Raw genomic sequence first — 21,020 nt, 5'->3', positions numbered from 1 at the left:
CATGTGGTTACTATCACAACTATATGTCCTATCCTCTTCTCATTATGTTACTGTGTGTTTGGCAAGGAAAGATATCCAGCATCCCTAACCACAAGGAAAGCCAACACGTGAATTACGAACTATATTCAAGTCTGGTCTCCCAGAAGCGATGTCCCGAGGAGCCACAAGATACACTCCATGAGCAAATTATCCCTTTTATCCAAGCACAATAAATGTTTCAGTTATGACAAAAGTACAGAGTGGACACATATCGGTCTGAGGAAATTATGTATCTTTTCAGAGACACGAAAGCATGCAAGAGAATTCTACCGAAGTATTTCCAGGCATCATCCGTGGGTGTTTTTTGTGCGCGGGAATCCTTCACGGCCGTCAAATCACCGGATCAGGGCACAATAGCCATTGCGACGGGCATACAGGCACTTTTCTGGAATTTGTAAATGGCGTTTTGAAGGGAGTCCTGAAAAATTAGCGCAAAAAAAAAAAAAAAAGTCGCACGTACAACGTAGGCAACTTCCAGGGCTCTCTTATCTACCCACACAAAAAGATGCAATCATGAACAGCCATGATCACAGACGAAAATGACATGGTAAGAAAATCTTCTCATACCAAATCCTTTGTGATAAATACTGAAACAACCCTGGTCTCTGCATAGGGCAAATATCCCAGTACATATGTTTATATCAAATACACTATGGCCATTTCAGCACAACTAAAGTGTACGCCTCGCCACCCTAGATGATCTTCTTCCGCACCCCAGAGCATTGAAAAGGTATTGACCAGTTGAAGTCCAGTCCGGGGATGCGTCTCTTCAATTGTAAAATCTTTTGAGGTGATCTCGTCCGGTCAAATCTTCAAAAGCCACGAACAAGACCCGGAGTCTCTCCCCACTACAGCACACTGGCGTCTGACCTACGTGAAGCTGCAATTGAGATCATCAAAAGATGGGACGAACGGCATTAAGATGACAACCGTGACGAAGATGGAGAAAAAGTTAAAGACAAGGCGAGGAGGCGGCAACCAGGTTCACTTACGGTCATCGGTTCAATTGCAGTAGCTGCTAGCTACCCACCCCCAATAGACAACGAATCCATGTACTCGAGCAATTATCAGGTTGATTGGGTTGGTTATAAGTGCTGTTACAAGCTTGTATTCCCTAGAATTCCTCTGGTCATGAGGGTTTGTGTGAATCTACATAGCTACCATTTCAAAATCGCCAAGATACTGGTTCTTGCATAATGACAATAACCGGTAGTGTTCAAGTTAGGGTTATCATAGCCTAAAAAAACCTAAATCGTGCTACAATAATGAAGTCATCTCTTATTCACCTAACCCCGTCAATACCAACAACTTCTAAAATTTCTACACCAACCCCAACACCAAAATGAAATGGTTCGGAAACCACTGGGAAGGCAGCGAACACACCTTCCCAGTCCAAGAACAGCGCCAACCAACAACATGGATCCTAAAGCAAAAACTCTCCGAGACATCCGCCCAGAAGCCCCAAGAGACAGCAGCGAAACCCGGCGCAGCCCCAAGTAGCGCCTGGGCGGTTTTTCTCTGCGAAAAGAAAGAAGTACCTGATTCGAGATATGCTATGAAGGTTTATATGTAGTGCGTGCTACACCATTCCAACTATAGTAATGAATGCTGATGACAGAAGGGTTCCCTGGAAAGAAACTGAATCCGACGAGTCGGAGTTGAGAAGAAACCAAAAAATCTCGTTCCTTCCCAACAGCGCCAAAAACGAGCACCGGGGACTCACAGAGCTCACACAACGACAATGCCAATTAATCCCAAACTTGGTGGATTATTATCAAACACAGCAGTCGGATGAGATGTGTGTTCCGGGTGGGTATATCTTATTATTGCTATGAGTTATTGTCCGGGGAGACCGGTTGGTGGTGATAAGTTTCGGGGGTTGGGGGTTGAGGAGAGGGTGGGGATTCAAGAGGCGTTTAAAAGGACGTATGAGTATGTTTCTTTCTCTCTGCTAACATGCTGGATTATGGCTAATGGCTGGTGGATTAGGGGGTGTCTACGGTGCGAGGTGCTTAATGTAGCTCGTGGGTTGGATAATCTTTTCTGGGATGCTGAGAATAAGAAATGGTTGGTCCTCAGAGATCTTCGGTATGTGGCTGTCTGTGCTAACCAATGCAATTGTATCGTCGATTTCAAATTCTGGAGCAGACCCATTGCCTCTTTGTCAGAATGGGGTCCGCACATCTTGAAGCAATGGTGGCTACATGAGTGGTCTCCTCCGAGCTAACATTGCAGTCGCATATCAAAAAAAATGTTTCGTTCAACTTTTATTTTCCCTAGATAAACCCAATCGATCGCCAATAGCAACGAACACGCTGGCCTGCAAATCAAATCAATGTATATGTTTTTTAAAGAACCGGATCCGCGCCTACGCTGGTCTAAATGCTAACCATCATCATCACGCCATGCAAGAAAACCCATAATAGAAAAGTGCACTCTAAACTAAAGAGTATCTAACCAGTTGATCACCTAAAATGCGAAGGTCAGTTAAACAGCCCTTCTATGCAGTCGGGCCAGTGGGGCACTTACCATCATTGCCTGCATCAAAGCCACCTTCTCCCCATAGTGCGTCCCATCGAAGCTATCCGCCTGCAAAGTAGCATTATACATGCCAAGAACATCCATTCCCCTGTCGTGCGCAGCTTCAGCCGTGTCGATGGCATACTGCCACACAGCAGGAAGATCATCGTTACCCGCGGGCTTCTTCTGATGGCCGGGTGCTGTGGGGCCAATCCAGAGGAATGGGGCGTTGTTGGCAGTGCTTTTGGCCACAGCTTGCCATTCGTCCATGCTGGTTTGGGCAGTGGATAGGGAATACGAATTTGCGAGGGAAAGGCTGTGGATAATGGGAAGGGCCTTCTTATGACCCGCTCCCTGGGTTATTAACCGGTGGAACTTTTCGTGTGCGCTTTTTGAGGTTGGAGTGCCGCTGATCGAGAGGTATGCATGCGGGGTAGCTAAATAAGCGTGGTTATTAGCGTCTGTGTATGAGGGTTTATGACAATATGGGGTGGTATGCTTACAGGTCGAGCAGACATAGGGACTGCGGGTCAGGGCTGCGTCATCCTGGGCAGGCACTTGGCCACTAGAAGTGATCCGTTGGGGCCAGCAGGACTTGCTGGTGAGCTGCGAGTCACAACGACAAGTCTCGCGCTGTTCAGGGCTCATGTCCCATTCCTTCAGAGCACCAGATGCCAAGTTCTCTCGCAGGAGAAGATTGAATCCGGCATACACATTGGCCATGGTGTCATCGCCGACAAAGGCAATACCATCGAACTTTTGCAACACCTCACAGATCTGCGCCGTGGTGTACCATCTGTAGGAACAGCCTGTTACTGTCAGTGAGAGGCCATAACAGTATGACATTCGATATCTTACCCTGTGAGGTATACGCAGCATCAAAACCATGACGGCCACCATTGCTCATAGCACTGAGCAACGAGGCTCGGGTGCGGCAGAAGTCATGTTCATCGCCCACCTCTGGATGGTTGTAAAGGGATAGAGATGAGATCCCACACTCCTGGTGGCCCATGAAGTGAGCCAGAAAACTGGCCTTGTGAGTTGCTATCCATCGCGGGGCTGAAGACACCCGGAGATGCGGAAAAAGATGAAAACTCACTCGTCTGCTTTCGGGCTTGGTACCCCGTCGGACGGGGTGAATGGAAGATAGAAAAGGTCACGAATCAACCAGACGATATAGAAGACGCCCAGAACCCATAGCGAAGCCATAAGTTTGTAGGTCGACGACCGCCAGGTGACTCTCCGGATCAACCGGCGGCCATCGGGGCCCTCAATGGGCCCCCGGCGGGGCGGTTGATGGTATTGTTGTTGCTGTTGTTGTTGTTGAGTGCTGGAAAAGGGATATGCCGGAGACCCGTTGAGAGTCGACAATGAAGACAGTTGCTCACTATGAGAAGCCCTTCGACGAGACATTGTGTGTATAGTTTTAAAGTGTGTAAGTGGGCTGATTTGTGTCAGTTTGATTTGGCCGGAAGACTAAAGTCAAATTCCCGGATGCAGCTAGAACGGGGATGCAGCAGAATTACCGTGCATCCGAAGACCTTGAGTTAATGTCAGAATTGAGAGAAGAAGAGACAAGGAAAGAGAAGAGAGAGAGGGTTAGACAAAGCGAGAAAGAGAGAAAAAAAGATGTGTGCGTGTGCTTTTCCCCTTTTGGGTATTTTTGACTCCGTGGTGACAGCCGCACAAACCGAACTGGAAAACGGACGTCAACGGCGGGTATCAGCGAGCCCCAGTTTTTAGATTATTGTCTCTGTGTGTGGACCAGAAGGGAAATCCAAAGGAATTCTGGATGCTGAAAAAAGATGTGGTGGTGGGTTGTGGTGGTTGGGAAGTGGCAGAAATTTACGCGCAACAACCGAGATGACTTGCTTTAGCATAAGCAGTGGTCGTGTTAATGATTTTATCCCTGGAGATGTCGCAGAGAAGATTCTCAATGTATATCAGAGTCTATCACAGTTATTCCGGGGTCTGGTTTGTATACTTGTTAAGTCTTGTTAATACTTGAGAAGACTCGACAATCACGTGTTATCCAGGCTCGCCATTGATCCTTCGCAAAGCTTCATTTTCATATGCAATTAATTTGCTTTCAATTCCCATAATACTCTGTGCCAGTATCAATATAATGATCTAGTCTATCATATGTTATTTCTTTGATATTCCCCGGTCAATCGGGCGAAAGGGGAGCCAAGTGGTGACTCAACGCCGGCGTCCTTTACTCTGTACATATATAATTGGACCATCGCTACTCCGTCCTCCAGATTTCTTTGCTTCTTCTCCTTATTTTCTCTTATTCTAATCTATTATGCATATCTCACAATACCAAGAATCCTAATCTGCGCTGAGGCATCACCTGACATAACCCCCCACACGTGACTTCCCCGGTCCTCCGCAAAGTAGAGTCATTCCCACCTCCCACTTCCCTCGGCTTCTTCTTCTCTTTCTCAACTTTTTCTTCTCTTCAAATTCAGAGACGAGCTTCCTCTCGATTACAGCTTGCTCCATATGCTCTATAATTCCTCCTGACTCCCCATTGACGCCTCTATCAGCTGATTGCCTCTCCGGGGTATTGCTCTCCCGCCGTCCCGACTCTCAACCTCGGTAGAAAGAGAGCTCCGTGATTCTCCTGCCATCTTCCTGCCATTCCTCCCTATTCTTGAACTATCTATCCTTCTTCGTTCTCAATTCAAAACCACCTACACACTACTGCATTGCTCTGAACTTCTCCAGGCCTTTGGCCTGATCTTGTGACACCATGTGGAAGCCGTCGGAGCGCCTGATGGACACCATCAGACATTATGCCAGCTTCCCCGCCACGGGTGTCTCTCTGCGCCAAATGGTCCAATTTGGTGACAGACCTTCAACCGGTATGTGTGACCTAGCCCCCATCTCACAGACAGCTGTCAAGCTGACCGTTGTGTCGCATGTGGTTACAGGCACCCTCTTTCGCGCCTCGCAATTCATGTCCGAAGAACTCCCCATTCGCCTTGCCCACCGTGTCCAGGACCTTGGTCAACTTCCCGATGGTCTCAGTGAAATGCCCTCGATCAAAAAGGTCCAGGATTGGTATGCTCAATCTTTCGAGGTATGAACCCCTCATACCACCCATACAAGGCAAAAGACTCATGGCGCAGGAAATCATCACCCTCCCCCGCCCCACCTTGACGCAAGAAGTTAAAGCCCGTCTGCTCCGACCTGGTCGAATGAATGGCGGTGCTTCCAAGATCCTCTCCGAAACCACCCAGAATCCCAGTGTCCGTGAAGGACAGTACCGGTCCTCTCCTACGTCGAATGGCAAGAATGGCAATGGTCATAGCAAGGCCGCTGCCGCTGCCCGCAGATATTTCATTCCGTCTGATGATCAAGGCGACTGGCCACCCGAGTTGAAAGATTACAATGACCGCTTTGCAAAGACCCTCCAGCAGATCAAACGTCGTCACGATAGCGTTGTCACCACCGTCGCCCAGGGTATTCTCGAATGGAAACGGAAACGACAACGCTTGCAGATTGATTCAACCGTCCAGTCTTTCCTCGATCGGTTCTACATGTCGCGAATTGGTATACGGATGTTAATTGGTCAACACATCGCCTTAACGGAGCAAACGCATGTTCGCCATCCACACTATGTCGGCATCATCTGTACCAAGACCAACGTGCGCGAAGTCGCTCTCGAGGCCATCGAGAATGCGCGCTTCGTATGTGAGGACTACTACGGCCTGTTTGAAGCTCCCAAGGTGCAACTCGTCTGCAAAGAGGACCTGAACTTCATGTACGTCCCGGGCCATTTGTCGCACATGCTCTTCGAGACCCTGAAGAACTCTCTGCGTGCGGTGGTTGAACAACATGGAGCCGAAACCGAGAAATTCCCCATTACCAAGGTCATTATCGCCGAAGGCAAGGAAGACATCACGATCAAGGTCTCTGACGAGGGTGGCGGCATTGCGCGATCAGCCATTCCGTTGGTTTGGACGTACATGTACACCACTGTGGAGGAAACTCCCAGTTTGGACCCGGACTTCGACAAGAGTGACTTCAAGGCACCAATGGCTGGTTTTGGTTATGGATTGCCTATCAGTCGACTCTATGCTCGGTACTTTGGTGGTGATCTCAAGTTGATCAGCATGGAGGGGTACGTTTCTTTTCCCTTCCATTTTTTGATATCCTACTGATTGTAATAGATACGGAACTGATGTCTACCTTCATCTCAACCGACTATCCTCGAGTTCGGAACCCCTGCAATGACAATTACCAGTCATGAGGGATGGCCGAGTCCGGTTCACCACTTCCCACCGTCTTCACCCCTTCTACACGGAACCGGATCCACTACCATCTCAAGGATTGACGCCGATGAATATTCAAGCCGTCCGGGCACGGATGCGCAATCGGGAAGTACCTGAGCGCAAGCAAGTTGGGGATGTCGAGAGCTTGATCAATGCTGAGAAGATAGTTGGAATTTGGGAGGAGTAGTCGTGCGAATAGCTTCCACATTCTCCTGCTTGCTCAGAGTACAAAGTACAGAAGAAACACTCTTCTACAGTCACTGCGGTGATGTCCACGTTGACATCCAGCAGACTCGAATCAGATCAGCATGCCGGGACCAACCTGACAAGGTTGCAGGCCTGATCTACACATTGATACCCACCTAACATTGTAAATAGCGAATCCACGGGCGGGCGCAATAGTGTCTACAGCATCGGGTCTATCGGTTATCTGTTATATTGGTTGTCTTTTGTTTATGTTTGACGCGTGTATGTATAGTATGTTAATTGTCATGTTCGGTTTCACGTGTACACGTATCTTTTCGTTATTCGATACCTCCGTAAGAGTTCCTCGTAGGCGCAACCCTGTAATGATTTACCTCGCACCACTCCTCCGCCTGTTCGCAGACCCCGGCGTCGAAGCCCTCGGACGAGTAGGCGTCCGACTCTTCCCCTTCCCAAACGGCGACGCCGCCGGCGAAGCAGGCTGACTCCTCCCCTCCTTACTCCCCCACCCCTCATCCCCCGTCTCACACACATCCACCACGCCCCTCGGCACAGTAACATACTGCCCCGCCCCACCCCCACTGTTACTCCCCGGCACATGAATCGTATACCTCTCCGCCCTGATCACGCCCGTATCCGTGTTATCCTGCGGCGCCATCATTTTACTTAAGAATCGTCGTCGTGCTTGCGGGAGGGTCTCGTTGTGCGAGAGCGCTTGGAGCATGAGGAGTTCGCGGTCGAGGAGGATGCAGAGCGCTGCGTGGCGGTCTTCACGGGCGCGCGTGCGGAGTTTGTTGTTGTGTTGGTTTGATGGGGATTGGGTGTGGGTGTAGTAGGTATATGTGTAGTCTGATTGGGGGCGTGGTCGTTGCGGTGCGTGAGGATACGCCCGCTGGTGAGGATGGTGATGCGGCGCAAAATTAACAAGCTCGTGCGCGGAAAGATGCGAGTACGGTACGTTATTATCCGGATCGAGAAGGACGTCCGGGTCATTGTTTATATCGAAGTCGATACCCCCGTCATCTTCGTCCTCGTCCTCGTCCTCGTCATCATCCATGTCTTGGTCGCCGTCGTCGTAGTAGCCAAAGTTGGTGATGGGTTGCTGGCGCGGGGGAGGGTGGTTTCGGGGTGGTTGGCGGATGATGTCGTATGTTTCGTCGTCGTCGTCGATTAGGATGGGTTGGGTTTGTTGGCCGTGGGCGTGGCGCGGGTTTTGGCCGGGGCCGCGGCGGTTTGTGGGGTGCATGTGTGTTTCTTTTACGGGGTTGGATTGGTAGTATAGAGGATGGGAGGATGGAGAGAGAGGTGTGTCTGGATTTGTTGTTAGGCTTGTTTGCTTGCTCTTGCTTGGTGTGCGGATGGAATTGATGAAAGTCCAAGTTTGAGGGAGGATTCGACGGGATAGCGAGCCCAGTGGAGGTCAATTAGAGGAACTGAACGTCTTCCAGAAGAAAATCAGTCGTCTACTCGAGTGCGAGTGCTCGGTGGGTATCTTGAGCTGTGACGTGCCGGCGCGGGGAAGATACCAGAGAACCGGAAGTGAATCAGTATGGCAATTCCGATGTGTGTGAAATGTGTTAACGGATAAGCAGCGCTTTATCAGAGGTATCTCTCTGTCAAGATGCTGGAATTGGATCCAGTATAGTTATTTGATGGAGACGAGTGACGTGAGGTGAAGCTGCACAGGTGATTGATGCGATTAGTAATCTACTCTTATCCAACTCAAGTACGGCTGCTTATGACCAGAGAGAATTGGCAAATGCATCAATTAATATTGTACTGCTCTGTATATGTATATGTATAGTGGCAGCTTGGCCCTCGCTCGTACTTTAGTGTCAATATCATGTTCGAGCTCGAGGGCAGGATGTTATTCTGGGACAGGATGCATCAAATGGTCGAAATGGCGCAAATTTTCAGGCATGTGAAGAGATAAAAGAGAGATCGAGTGAGAAAAAGGAAAGAAAGGTGAAGAAAAGATAATATACACAGGCAGTCCAACATCCAACATATCCGATATACGCCCGACGCCATGATGCCGCTGAATGGTCCTCCAGGGGATCGGAGGATCCGGAGTGATTAAAGGAACGAAATGAGAAAGTGAAGAGAAGGGAAAAGAAAGGAAATAAGAGAAAGAAAAGCTCAAGCAGGACATCCATGCATGAATGAGTTCGTGGGCCATTCGTACCCGGCATCATTCCTAAATTCGATTGGCATGAGCAAAGACAACTTGAGGGAGCAAGAAAACATACCACGACGTCACATTCATATTCTGATACGCCACCGGGTGCTTCTCGATGTACTCCGTCGTCTCGAAGCCTGGCGGGTCACAAGTAACACTCTCCTCATCCGGGTCCTGATATATCCGCACATAATCCAATCTCATGTACCCCGGGAAATACTTGGAGATGATCTCATCAATCGGCGCGAAACTCCACGCCATACCCAAGTTCATAATAATCGACATGGGCTCGTTAGGGATCACACGCTGCCCGATGTTACCGTTGGGGCCTAGAGCGCGAGCGTCGAGTGTCCAAGTCTTGTCTTGGCCGACAAACCAGGTGATCTCGCCCTCTTCGCCGGGGGAATATTCGAAGGCGTATGTTTGGTAGGAGGTTCCGTTATACCATTTGTTGTTTAATGTGGTCATTCCGGACATGGCTTGTTGTAGAGGGCCACCGCGGTAGTCGTTGATGTATGTGATCGATTCATCGTAGACGGCAGCATAGTCTAACATCAATTAGTTAAGGTCACAAGCTTGTGACAGTCGTGCTTACCATAATCCGGCATATACCAGACATCAAACGGAGCCATCTGCAAACTCTGCGATACCGTTCCGACAACCTTTCCATCCCCGTTCAACGGCGCAACGCTGGCTTCAATAACATCGATTTCTGGCGCACCGCGCGAATGCCCCGGGCTCGGATGCTCACCACCTTTACATGTGCAAGCAGGCAAGCGCATTCCAGGCAGGGAGTTAAGACCATCAGGCGAACTCTGGTTAGGCGTGATACCAACGTCGCACTCGTCGTAGTAACTGTACGGCCACATACCGTCCGTGGTAGCCCGATAGCCGGGTCGACCAAGGTTACCCATAGCCCAGAAACCGGGCCAGAAACCAGATACGCTGCCGTCACCGGGAAGGGAGATACTAGCTTCGAGGCGGCCGCCTTTGAAACACAATTTGTTCCAGGATTGGAGCATGCCGGAGCGGTATTTGAGTTCGTGGTTGGGGAATTTGTCGAAGCGGATTTCTAGGACGCCGTCTCTTGTTGTCACCGCGTCAGGATCGTACCACTACACAGAATTAGCCCTATTCTTGTTCCCCAAAGGAGTTGGGAACGAACCTCCAGATCCTGCGTCACACCATACCAAAAGTCCATCGCCTGGAAGTACGGGTCGTCTCCGTCGTAAAATGTTCGCCCGTCGGTATTGAATTCGTCCGAGAACTAGCCTGTCAGTGCCTTCTCTAGACCCTCATACAGACTCGAACTTACCACCAACTTCCAATCCTTGCCATCTGCCGCCTTCTTGGTCATCACTGACTCCGGGGTGTCCGGATCAACGAGACCTGTGCGAAGATTCGAAAGTATCGGGCGTTCGCCAACGTCCAGACATAATGTGTCCCCAGGATCACAGTTGCCATGCTTTCCATTGTGTTTGAATGCAGTTCTGCGAAAATCAGTAACCGTTCACTTGGTCTCCGTGAGTGAAAAGACATACATAACAGGATACCCAATAAACAACGTCAAAAACCCCAACGTCAACAACGTCAATCCCCCAATATTCATAATCCCCCGTCGATTAAACAATTCACATCGACGGTCTCTCTCCCCAGCATCGGGGTTATGCAAATAATCATCCTTCTCCACATCCTCCGGAAACAACAACAACCCCTCCGTCGGCATAATGTTGTACTTCTCCGAGACTGTCTGCGTATTCACATCACTGTCATAGCTATCCGACCTCGACGGGGCCCTCGAGTCCACGAAAGGATTGAACCCATACGTCCGGGTATCATAGCTTCCCACCGCGGAGCTCCAGCTCGTCCGTCGAGACGGCATGATAGACAAGTCCGGCGAGCGAGTTGGAGTCGGCTGGTCCAGCTCATCGCGGAGACGATGTGAGGGCCGCGGGGGAATCAGGAACTCTGAGGACTCTTGGGGATAGGTGGGAGAAGCCAAACTGCTGTGAAAAGTTCCATTTGCTGAAGAGGGAGACGGTGGGATGGGTGGGATTTGGAGTCCGGGGGTTAGGGCGCGGCCGATTAGGTTCTGGGATGATGCGTTGGCGTCGCCTTCCTCTGCGTCTCTGAAGGGGTATTCGTCGCCTGAGTTGACTTCGATGTGGGGAGTGGTCCCGGTACCCATTTCGGGCGTGTGTTGGACGGAGTCATTTGGTGGGAGGTCGGCCATTTCGTTATCTGGCTGTTGGTTTTTGGGGCACACTTGATATTCGACCGTGCTGTTCTGATATCCTCAGTTAGAACTGTTTGAAACATGCGTCTGCTATGGCACTCACGAGGTGTATTAAAGATTATTGCAGTTAGCTGTCACGTATTAATTAGACGCTCCCTGGTATTAGGATTGCTATTGATGTCAACGCGAGTCGAAAGCGAGGGATCAAGGCACACGTCAAGTCACGCGTTGACCGTCAATGAACGGACAGACAATCTATATTGTCCTTGAGTTCGAGTCGAGGAAAAGGATAGATGTCGACTCGAGGGGAGAGGGTTGAAACAAAGAGTGGCAGGTCGAGAGAGAGAGAGCTGCCGTGAATGGAAGACGCTGCCACAGCACAACGAAGCAAACGAACGAAAAGCAAATGAAAGAAAGGAACAAAGAAAAGAAAAGACGAACAATCACATTACAAAATAATGGAAGAAAATAGAAAAGAAAAGGAAAAAACAGCGATACGCAAAGGAAAAGGAAAACAGTGACTGGAATGATGATCGAGGAAGAAATGCAGAGACGAGGGCAAGGGAGGAGGGGTCTGTCAGGGCCTTGCAGGGACCTGCATGGTTTATTATTATCAGTACTATCTGATTGTACTGTCAATGCAATTTGCACTGGAAGAGCCCTGTTTGGGTGTAGAATCTATGTTTTTCTTATTGTATCTACTTCCACTCTATACAATCATACTCTACCGGTAACCTCTACCACCAACACTATCCTACCATCATCACTCGAACAGACAAACGGTTGCTAGGCAAGGGAAGTCAGGAATCTACTCCTTCAACGGGTTTACATAGTAGAATAACCCTGGGATAAACGCTCACCGCGACTACACATTCCACACCACATTCCACCATCACTACAACAACAGCTACCCTGTTCAAAGAGGAACCTATTTCCTTGATCTACGTATTTATGTCAACAGAGGGCAAAAGATCAAGGATAAGGATGTACATATCGTTTCACCTGGTCTAGCTGTCAGACAATAGTCCTGTATACATGCGGAGTATATCCCCGAGTAAAGTCTACTTCTGCAGTGAAATATAACTCTACCTGCTCCCCTCTATTTTAATCAACGGTACTCTGTATCTGTGCTTGCGTAGTCCAGGCTCTTCGGGCGCTCGGTCTTTTTCCTCGCACCTACGCCGGCATCCCTTGCGTTGGCGATGTTTACTGTCCGCTTGAGAAGAAGGCCGGTACAGTTTACAGAGTATAAGAGTATATTTATCTATTCCATACATGCGATTGCTTTTTGAACTGTGATGTACATTGGGTGCTCTGTACTTCGTATTTAGTGTAGTATAAGTCTTGGACATGAGTCCTCATAAATCATCCGAACACATAGACAGCACTCCAACCTGGTACTATATATATCCGTCTCAAACTACACCTGGATCTGCAAGTCATACCATTGCATGTATACCCTCATAACTCCAAAAGCAAGATACCATATGCACATAACCATCATAAACCGTAATATATCAAGCTAAGTCTCAACAGCCCTCGCCCTAAACCCAACAACCCTCCCCTTCTCAGTATCCAACCCCAACACAAAATAATCCACTCGCGACGACCCAACATCCACCCGGTACACCTTCACTTCTACATTTTCGTCTTGCCCGGAAGCCGCCGCGCGAACCGCCTTGAACACACCGGGGTATTGATTCCGTGGATCGAAGGATGAGGCTGATAGCGTTGTGATGTTATTCGAAAGGTCGGTGGTAGTATCGGGAGCGATTAGGGACGATAATTGCGCTGCGATTATACCATTAGCCTCTTATCAAACATAGAGTATGCAGCATGGAAGAGGGGCATACAAGACCCAGGCCACTCCTCTCTCCCCGCCCCCTCAAATCCCAACACAACAGGCTCAAACGGCTCATCTGTTTCGGAAATGTAGAATGTGTCGATTGATTGCAAGCTCGCAGGGGTTTCTGCGTTAGCGTGGACGGTCTGCGTTTGTGTTCTTTGTGTCTGTGCCTGGGACTGTTGGCCTGCGGAGTGGTCGGTGTTGGCTTTTTCGAGGAAGGAGAGGTAGGCGTCGTCGGAGGACATGGTTCGTGTTGTGTTTATTTGGAAGAGACTGGTTCTGTAGATGTGGTTTCTGGTGAATGTATTTCGCTGGAGTAAAGAGTAGTTGCGATGTGAGAGAAAGAAGTTGTGACTGGATCGCAGGGTAGACGTTGGGCGCAAGGCAGGGCCCATGACGCAATACACTCCGCGAGAGGGCCGCATTGATTTGATTATTCTTGATAATAATAGTATTTGATCTAATAATTCACGGGAAATCAATCAATGGATAGGTTGTACTAAAATTGGAGAGATAAAGTAGGTTATGTTCTGTCATGCTCGATATATATCTTGAACCAAAACCGAAAATTTCTGACCCGACACCGCCATCTACAAAAAAATCTCCAGTCTCCTAGAAAAATAATAAATTATACGCTTTACTGGAACATTTTGAAGGTATTGTCACTTTTTATTGAAAAGGAAAATAAACGGAAAATACATCTCACTCCATCCCAACACCTTAAACAGTAGTAACAAGATCCTTCTTGAGGGTACCCAGGAAGGCCTTCTTCTCCTCGGCGGTCTGGAAAGCACCGTGACCGAACTTGGACGAGGTGTCGATCCATTTGAGCTCGATCTTCTCGGTGGCTCTCCGGTTGACCTGGGGGTAGAGGGACTTGCGCAGGGTCATGACACGCTTCTTAACACCGGGAACGGAACCCTTGAGGAGGATGAAGTCGTTCTTGACCTCACCGTAGCGGACGAAACCACCCATACTGTTTATCATTAGCACGTCATCTGGATTGAAAGTCAAGGGGGAGCAACGTACGGAGTGATCTGCTTCTTGGAGATGTCGAACTCAGTCGAGGCGTTACCCTCGTCGGTACCCTTTCCGACACGGAAAACCTTGTGGTTGCACGATGTACGGTGGTGGTAACCCATTTGACCAGCACGGGCAACAGTCCACTGGACGTGGTTAGGATGCCAGGCACCAATACAGGCGACCTTACGCAGACCCTTGTGAGTCTTACGGGGCAGCTTGGTGGTACCCCAACGGCTGGTGACACCCTGGAAACCGTGACCCTTGGTGACGGCAATGACATCGATCATCTCGTCCTTCTCGAAGACGCTGTCGATCTCAATGGGCTTCTCGAACAGGTTGCGGGCAAAGTCAACCTTGTCGGCAATGGCGCCACCGTTGACCTGGACCTCCATGAGGTGGGCCTTCTTTTGCTTGACGGGGGTCTTGCGGATCTGGGTGTGGGCGAGCACACGGACGACAGTGCAGTACTTCTTGATGCGCTCGAGCTCACGGGTGATGGCAGCGCCGCTGTTGTCGGCGTGCTTCTTGGCGTACTTGGTGAAAGCCTTCTTCTTGCTCTTGTACCAGTTCTTGTAGAAGCGGCGCTTGACCTCGTCGCTCAGGTGCTCGGCCCAGACAGTAGTGAGCGAGCGGAGACCACGGGGAGTCTCAATGTATCCGACAACACCGACAGCGACAAGCTAGAATCTCGTAAGCCTCCATCTCTCCCCATCTCCTCGATAAAACTAAAACATACCGGAGGAGTCTCGATGACGGTAGCAGCCTCGACAACCTCCTTCTTGTGCATCTTGGCACCGGGTCTGTCAAGGTCACGGACGATAGTGGTCATACCGGCCTTGTAGCCCATGGCGGCCGTCAGGTGGACGGGCTTCTTGGAGTCATCCTTGGGGAAGCTGTCGTAAAAGTCTCAGTATACCGTTCCCAATCCGAAAAATTTTCCTGATGTCGCCAATACTAACCTCTTGACCTTTCCACGGTGACGGGTCGCGCGCTTCCGGGGAAGGAAGGCAAGCGAACCTATAAACACAATTGTATCAGTATACCATCGCACACATAACCGGCCGACTAGGTGATGAAAAATTCGAAACGGGCGTTGTATAGGAAAAGGATTTCACGAACCGTGCCGAGGCGCTTCGTACTTCCGGTGACTCCTGTAAAAGAAAATCGTCAATGTCTGCTTCTTCGCATTCGAATTGTAGTCGTTCCGGGCAGCACTTACATCGTGACCCTGTTGTCGTTAGTCGTTGAAGTGGTGAGAGAGTCTGGTCTGAATTTGACCGGGTCGTATTTTGCACCCGCTTGTCGAGTGTGGGCTGATCTAAGCGAAGTCTTGGCGCAGCCCTGCCTCTTTGGGGCTAAGCGACTTGCCGTCCCTGCCTCAGGCAGCTTTATTTTTTTTCTCCCGCATTTACTGTGCAGTCACGTGAAAAACTACGTCAACGCTCGGGTAGTGGTAATAGTATAGCGATTTCATTTCCAAGGGTAATATCAAGCATTCACAGAGAATCAAACAACTCAAACTAAAACAGATAGCCCCCCACACATGGGAGAAAAGAAAATTTGGATATGAAAAGATCAAACATTGAGCCACAAGCCGCCACCGTGGCTTCGCCACAAATGCCAGGCCAAAACGTAAAGTACAAAAAAAGAGGACAAGAAGAAAAGAGAAGAAAAGAAGGGAAGTAGATAATGAAAAATGAAACAAAAAGAGACATCCGCGTAGGGTAATGAATGAATACAAAGTTTTTCTCATCATATTCATTCAAAGTTCTTGCTTTCCATCCAACCAAAAACAGAAATCACTTAAAACACCTATTTAAAGCCCGCTTCCGTCAACCGTGTACATCAAGGGAGTGAGAAGAGAAAAGAGAATTGAGTATATAACAGGGGTTTCTTAAGCTGCGGGCTCCTGCTTAGCCTGAGAAGATTGCACACCGTTGCTGTTGCCGTTGGCATTGCTACCGTTGGGGCTTCCCTTGGCGGCAGTGCTGGCCCGCTTCTCATCATCGCCATCGTCATCATAATCTTCATCCACGTCCATCTTCCGCGCGGCAGGCTCGTGGGCAGGAGGCTGTTCGGGGCGAGCAGGCTCCTCCTTGACCTGAGCCGACGGCGGTCCAGACTGAGATCCGTTCGAGGCTGGAGCAGAGCTCTCAGCCATGGGAGGAAGACTCGAGCCGGATTGAGGGGGCATGTGTTGGATGGATGGAAGCGTCGGGGGATGATGGGCGGCCTCGGACGGATGGTACTCTTCGTTCGCGCGACGCTGCTCCTCGCGTCTAGCTTCCGATGAGCTGCGGCGCTGCATTTCTCCGGGGGACGGCATGCGGTTGGGTGGGGTGACGCGACGACTGGCTTGGTCGTCGAGACGAGCACGGCTCTCTTCATTGGCGATCTTCTTGATAGGACCAGTATCAGCTTCCCATTCCCTGCTACGCTTCATTGCCGACGCGGGACGATCCTCACGCTCCCGAGCAGCTGCTTCGGCGGCGGCGATCGCGGATGCCGGCGGCGGAGCACCCCCTGCGATGCCACTGTTGCCGCTTGCTGGGATAGGACCATAGTGGAACTGTTGGTGGGGATAAGTCGAGCCAGGCGAAGAAGGCCGCTCATCGCGAATTGGCCGGATATCTGGGTTTGGAGAGAACGGTCGGTGGTAAGGAGGCATCGGGCCAGACGAAGGAGGACCGCTAGGCGCACCAGGACCGCTGGGAGCAGCAGCAGGGGGCAAGGGTCCGCGGGTGGCGGATGGGAAGGCACCCGAACCGCTGGGGACTCGCTCGTGGGATGGTGCGGGAGCGTTGGTGATTTGAGGCAAATGATACGCGCCGGCCATGGCCGTCTTGGGAGAACGAACGGCAGATGGGGCGCGGACGGCATCGGGGAACACCCTGCCGGGCTCCTGGCGCGGGCTAGGTTGGGCCGGGCCACGGACAGCATCACGGTGATCGAAGCCATTGGCAGCTTGGACCTGAGCCTGAGCCTGCGCCTGCGCTTGTGCCTGGGCTTGGGCTTGAGCCTGTGCCTGTGCCTGTGCCTGTGCCTGAGCTTGAGCTTGCGCCTGGGCTTGGGCTTGGGCTTGGGCTTGGGCTTGGGCTTGAGCCTGAGCAGCGTGGGCAGCCTGAGCTTGCGCCTGAGCTTGAGCTTGAGCATGTGATTGGAGTTCATTGATGCCGCGGTTCCAATCCGCAATCTGCCTGGGAGGGGCCGGAGGCTGCGGAGGAGGACCGCCAGTGGGAGCCGGCGCACCCCATTGCGGAGGACCGCCAACACCAGTCTGATAGGCTTGGGGATGGACATCCTGCGGCTGAGGAGGAGCACTGCTCTGGTTGGATCCTGAAAGCTGGCTCTGGAGCAGTTGCAAGCGTGCCTTGATGTGAACGTTCGCGGGATCAAGATCGGCAGCGCGGCCATAGGCGTCAAGAGCATCGGCAATTTGGTTGTTGCAGGATTCGTACAGAGTACCAAGATCATACCAAACTTCCGAGATGTACGGGTTCAGACGGATAGCACGAGAGTAGGCGTCCAAGGCATCACGGTACTGGTTGATTTGGTAGTAGAGCACACCAATCGAGCACCAGAAGGTAGGGTTCCGTCCATCGCGGTAGACGGCTTGCTGGTAAGCTTCGTACGCCTTGGGGTACTTGGCCTGCGACATGTAACAACGGCCAAGTAGATACCAACTCTGTGCGTCAGTGTTGTCTGCGTTAACCGACTTCTCAAGGTATTCAATGGCCTTTTCTTGGCTTGCATAGCTAGCGCTCTGCTGGTGGTAAAGCCAGCCGAGTTGCTGCAAGACCTTGGCATGGTTGGGGTCACGGTCCAACACTCGTCGGTAGGCAGCCTGGGCCGATTCGAACTATTGAAGCCGTCAGAATCTGCACGGGCCTGCAAGTAGTATGGGGGGGGGGAAGCATCACATACATCCTTCTGCTGTTCATGAACGTGGCCAATCTGGAACCAAATATCCTCCTCAGTAAGAGGGCGAGGAGGGTCGTTGACGATATACTTGAAGCACTAGAAATGATCAGCAAGGATTCAATCAAAACAAAGGCTTTGTCATCGATCCATACCTCCAGACTGTTGCTGAACTTTTGCTGCTGCTTGTATATTATGCCCAAGCGAAAGTAGATTTCGTTGGCTTTTTCAAAGTCCGGGGCCATACGCATAACCTGGGAAAAAGCCTCCTCGGCATGGTCGAGAGAACCGTAGCGGTCGTAGAGTATACCAATTCCATACCAGAGTTTCGGCTCCTACAAAGCACAGCCGCGGTTAGTGTAACGCGTCTACGACACGTGACAGAACAAATACCGACCTTAGGATCCCGAAGGTGATACAGGGCTTGTTGGTAGGAGGTATACGCATCTTGCAGATTGTCCATCATCAGATGACAGTGGCCTGCAGCCATGGTTAGTTGGTTTCTTAATGCAGCACACCAATGGGAATAATTCTTACCCAAGCTGCCCCAGGTTTCCCCGCTCGTCGGATCCAATTTCAAAATATTTTGGAGATATTCAACTGCCTTGGCGAATTGTTCTTTGGTTCGAAGAATGCACGAAATGGCGTTCATCGCAGGAATGGACCACTGGTTATGTCGCAGTGCCTGTTCATACGCGTTCATGGCGCCTTCGAGATCGCCCATCAATTCCGTCAAGCTGCCTATCGCAAAATTGTCAGCCATACACGATACACGTCATCGAGGGGAAAAAAAAAAAAAAAAAAAAAATTGCAAGGACCAAGGACGTAAGCACATACCGATTTGAAGCCAGACCTGCTCATTGAGCGCGGCGATTTTCTGCGCGGTGTTCAGCGGCGGGCCCTTTTGGCCCTGCGATTGCAGGGGAATGTGGCCATTGACTTGAGCATGAGCCGCGATGTGGGCATGATGAGGGGTGACAGCCCCGGTGGGTGACGGCTGAGTGTGAGCCATATTGTCCGAGAAGGGTCCTTTTTTTGGAATGGCTTGCGCTACCGTCCAAGTCGACCGATCAGGGACTCTGCGACACGGTGATGCAATGCGGTGCGCGTGTCACTAGTCAGAGTTGCACAGTCCAGGGAGTCCCAAGGTGTTGCGCGGGAACCTACGGTTTGACTCTGTCTCGTGTCGGTGTGTATGTGTGTCAAGGCCCGATTTGGCTGTGTTGTTTCGCGCCCAATCGCACAAATACCGAAGGAACCGGAGATGGTTGCGAAATTGAGGAAAATATATTTTGGACACGTTTACTCGAATTCAGCTGAAAAGGAACGCGACTGATCGCACTTCCAGAGCGCCGCGGTCAGGTGTGTCGGAGTTGGCAGGCGGCGGTGCAGGCGCACCAATTCACACGAACAAGTTCAAAAAAAAAAAAAAAAAAAAAAAAAAAAAGACAAGTTAAAATAAACAAGAAGTGAAGCTAAAAAGTACTAAAAGGATAGGATAAGAAGCGATCAAGTGTGTAGTAGTAGTACTGATGGCGGTGGTGGTAGTACTCCGTAGAGCTAAAGGGAAGATCTTGGGTGAAGCCAGCCGACCGAAGCCGGTTAGTATGGAGATGGCCAAGAGGGGAAAAGAGATGAGATGAGCAAACGAAGAGGAGCAGATGAGAATCAGGGGGATAAGACAAGGTCAACAAGAACGGGAAGAGGCAAGGAAGGAAAAGGAAAGAAAGAAGGGAAAAGGAAGAGAGAGAGGAGAGAGAGAAGAGAAGAGAGAAAGGGTCGAGGGGCTGACAGAGAGTAGAGAGAGAGGCCAGAGAGGGTGATTTAGTGCCAAGACCAGCTAGTGGTTGTGCAGCTCATGGAGCAGGCATACAGAACAGTAAAAAAGTAAAAAAAAAAGGCGCTGGGATGACGGTCGCCCGGGCAGGCTTTGGCAGCCGCTTGTCCAGGAACGGTCTAGTGTCAGTGGATCCCCACGGATCTGGAGGCGCGTCCGCGGGTATTTTAGTCGCTTAGCTCAGCAGCAGGTGTGTTTTTATTTTCCGGTGCCGGCTTTCGGTCGGGCGGGTGACATAACTACGACGCATTCTGTACAATTACTACAGAGTACATATTAATTTTAATATTGACTGATGAATGCAAGTACAACTACAGATGCATCGCGTGTTTGCTAGAGGCACGCTTAGCGCCACGCTGGCATGGGTCTAGCATGGCTCAACGGGTATTCTCCGTATGGGGTTCTACTATTACGAGTCTCGGATATCCGTACGCTACTGTCTGAAATAAGGATATTACAAAAGTACCTTTTTAAAAAGTAGACCGTACTTGTCATAGTACAGTTGTACTAATCTACACCCGCGGCAACCCAAATAAAACCCAATCTGCCAGTGATGCATATGTGTACAAGTATTATGTGTGGGAGGAGTCGGGGGCCAAAAACCGAAAATAAGCAAATTAAGGGAAAAAAAAAAAAAAAGAAAAAGAAAAAAGTTCAAGCACGAACCCCCGGTTGTGACTCGCCGAGGAAAACACACTACTAGTGTGACTGCAAGTGGGTCATGGATCCTTTCTTAGTTAGGTACTCCCCGTGCCATTGTTGACCTTTCCCAAATCGAGTAATAGTCTTTGCTTTTCTCGGATCTCCACCCTTTTGACTTAGTTTCATTGGCTGTGCACAGACCAACTGCAGAGAGCTGTCTTAGGTAAGTGTGGGGCTAGCTGCTAAGCTACTGGAAGCGACTAGAATTGGACAGGCATGAGATGAGGCTCCACTCG

General features: G+C 50.3%; 8 protein-coding genes across 8 annotated transcripts; 2 read left to right on the top strand and 6 right to left on the bottom strand.

Moving 5' to 3' along the window:
* The first annotated feature begins 1,753 nt into the window (after nucleotides 1-1,753).
* Nucleotides 1,754-2,404, top strand: ASPGLDRAFT_525801 (uncharacterized protein). Its single transcript, XM_022547792.1, has 2 exons — nucleotides 1,754-1,971; nucleotides 2,029-2,404. The coding sequence occupies exons 1-2, from the start codon at nucleotides 1,871-1,873 to the stop codon at nucleotides 2,264-2,266; spliced, it is 339 nt and encodes a 112-aa protein (XP_022399024.1). The 5' UTR covers nucleotides 1,754-1,870; the 3' UTR covers nucleotides 2,267-2,404.
* Nucleotides 2,405-2,481: 77 nt separating this feature from the next.
* ASPGLDRAFT_37073 (uncharacterized protein) lies at nucleotides 2,482-3,972 on the bottom strand (the record flags this gene model as incomplete). The annotated part of the gene is made up of 5 exons (XM_022544775.1): nucleotides 2,482-2,508; nucleotides 2,569-2,996; nucleotides 3,063-3,368; nucleotides 3,418-3,587; nucleotides 3,659-3,972. 5 exons carry the CDS (start codon nucleotides 3,970-3,972, stop codon nucleotides 2,482-2,484), a joined length of 1,245 nt encoding a protein of 414 aa, XP_022399023.1.
* Nucleotides 3,973-5,314: 1,342 nt separating this feature from the next.
* On the top strand, nucleotides 5,315-6,801 carry ASPGLDRAFT_130369 (PDK/BCKDK family protein kinase; the record flags this gene model as incomplete). Its single annotated transcript, XM_022540966.1, has 4 exons — nucleotides 5,315-5,426; nucleotides 5,496-5,644; nucleotides 5,694-6,688; nucleotides 6,738-6,801. 4 exons carry the CDS (start codon nucleotides 5,315-5,317, stop codon nucleotides 6,799-6,801), a joined length of 1,320 nt encoding a protein of 439 aa, XP_022399022.1.
* Nucleotides 6,802-7,413: 612 nt separating this feature from the next.
* On the bottom strand, nucleotides 7,414-8,657 carry ASPGLDRAFT_174754 (uncharacterized protein; the record flags this gene model as incomplete). The annotated part of the gene is made up of 2 exons (XM_022542832.1): nucleotides 8,058-8,657; nucleotides 7,414-7,892 (listed from the first exon to the last, which is right to left on the bottom strand). Exons 1-2 carry the CDS (start codon nucleotides 8,287-8,289, stop codon nucleotides 7,414-7,416), a joined length of 711 nt encoding a protein of 236 aa, XP_022399021.1. The 5' UTR covers nucleotides 8,290-8,657.
* A 168-nt stretch (nucleotides 8,658-8,825) lies between these two features.
* ASPGLDRAFT_49099 (SKN1/KRE6 family beta-glucan synthesis-associated protein) lies at nucleotides 8,826-11,952 on the bottom strand. Its single transcript, XM_022547030.1, has 7 exons — nucleotides 11,562-11,952; nucleotides 10,764-11,509; nucleotides 10,538-10,712; nucleotides 10,388-10,489; nucleotides 9,818-10,337; nucleotides 9,293-9,770; nucleotides 8,826-9,240 (listed from the first exon to the last, which is right to left on the bottom strand). Exons 2-7 carry the CDS (start codon nucleotides 11,453-11,455, stop codon nucleotides 9,183-9,185), a joined length of 2,025 nt encoding a protein of 674 aa, XP_022399020.1. The 5' UTR covers nucleotides 11,456-11,509; nucleotides 11,562-11,952; the 3' UTR covers nucleotides 8,826-9,182.
* Nucleotides 11,953-12,724: 772 nt separating this feature from the next.
* ASPGLDRAFT_49098 (uncharacterized protein) lies at nucleotides 12,725-13,829 on the bottom strand. Its single transcript, XM_022547029.1, has 2 exons — nucleotides 13,312-13,829; nucleotides 12,725-13,249 (listed from the first exon to the last, which is right to left on the bottom strand). Exons 1-2 carry the CDS (start codon nucleotides 13,547-13,549, stop codon nucleotides 12,981-12,983), a joined length of 507 nt encoding a protein of 168 aa, XP_022399019.1. The 5' UTR covers nucleotides 13,550-13,829; the 3' UTR covers nucleotides 12,725-12,980.
* Nucleotides 13,830-14,024: 195 nt separating this feature from the next.
* On the bottom strand, nucleotides 14,025-15,554 carry rpL3 (60S ribosomal protein uL3; the record flags this gene model as incomplete). Its single annotated transcript, XM_022542831.1, has 6 exons — nucleotides 15,547-15,554; nucleotides 15,447-15,478; nucleotides 15,287-15,344; nucleotides 15,064-15,220; nucleotides 14,334-15,007; nucleotides 14,025-14,280 (listed from the first exon to the last, which is right to left on the bottom strand). Coding segments are annotated over exons 1-6 (1,179 nt in total). The 5' UTR covers nucleotides 15,549-15,554.
* A 225-nt stretch (nucleotides 15,555-15,779) lies between these two features.
* Nucleotides 15,780-19,692, bottom strand: cyc8 (putative transcriptional corepressor Cyc8). Its single transcript, XM_022542314.1, has 6 exons — nucleotides 19,083-19,692; nucleotides 18,783-18,986; nucleotides 18,643-18,725; nucleotides 18,401-18,580; nucleotides 18,252-18,344; nucleotides 15,780-18,186 (listed from the first exon to the last, which is right to left on the bottom strand). Exons 1-6 carry the CDS (start codon nucleotides 19,255-19,257, stop codon nucleotides 16,222-16,224), a joined length of 2,700 nt encoding a protein of 899 aa, XP_022399017.1. The 5' UTR covers nucleotides 19,258-19,692; the 3' UTR covers nucleotides 15,780-16,221.
* Between the last annotated feature and the right edge of the window lie 1,328 nt (nucleotides 19,693-21,020).

The sequence above is a fragment of the Aspergillus glaucus genome, assembly GCF_001890805.1.
Source record: "Aspergillus glaucus CBS 516.65 unplaced genomic scaffold ASPGLscaffold_15, whole genome shotgun sequence".
NCBI lineage: Eukaryota > Fungi > Ascomycota > Eurotiomycetes > Eurotiales > Aspergillaceae > Aspergillus > Aspergillus glaucus.
This window is presented reverse-complemented; position numbering and strand designations above follow the sequence as displayed.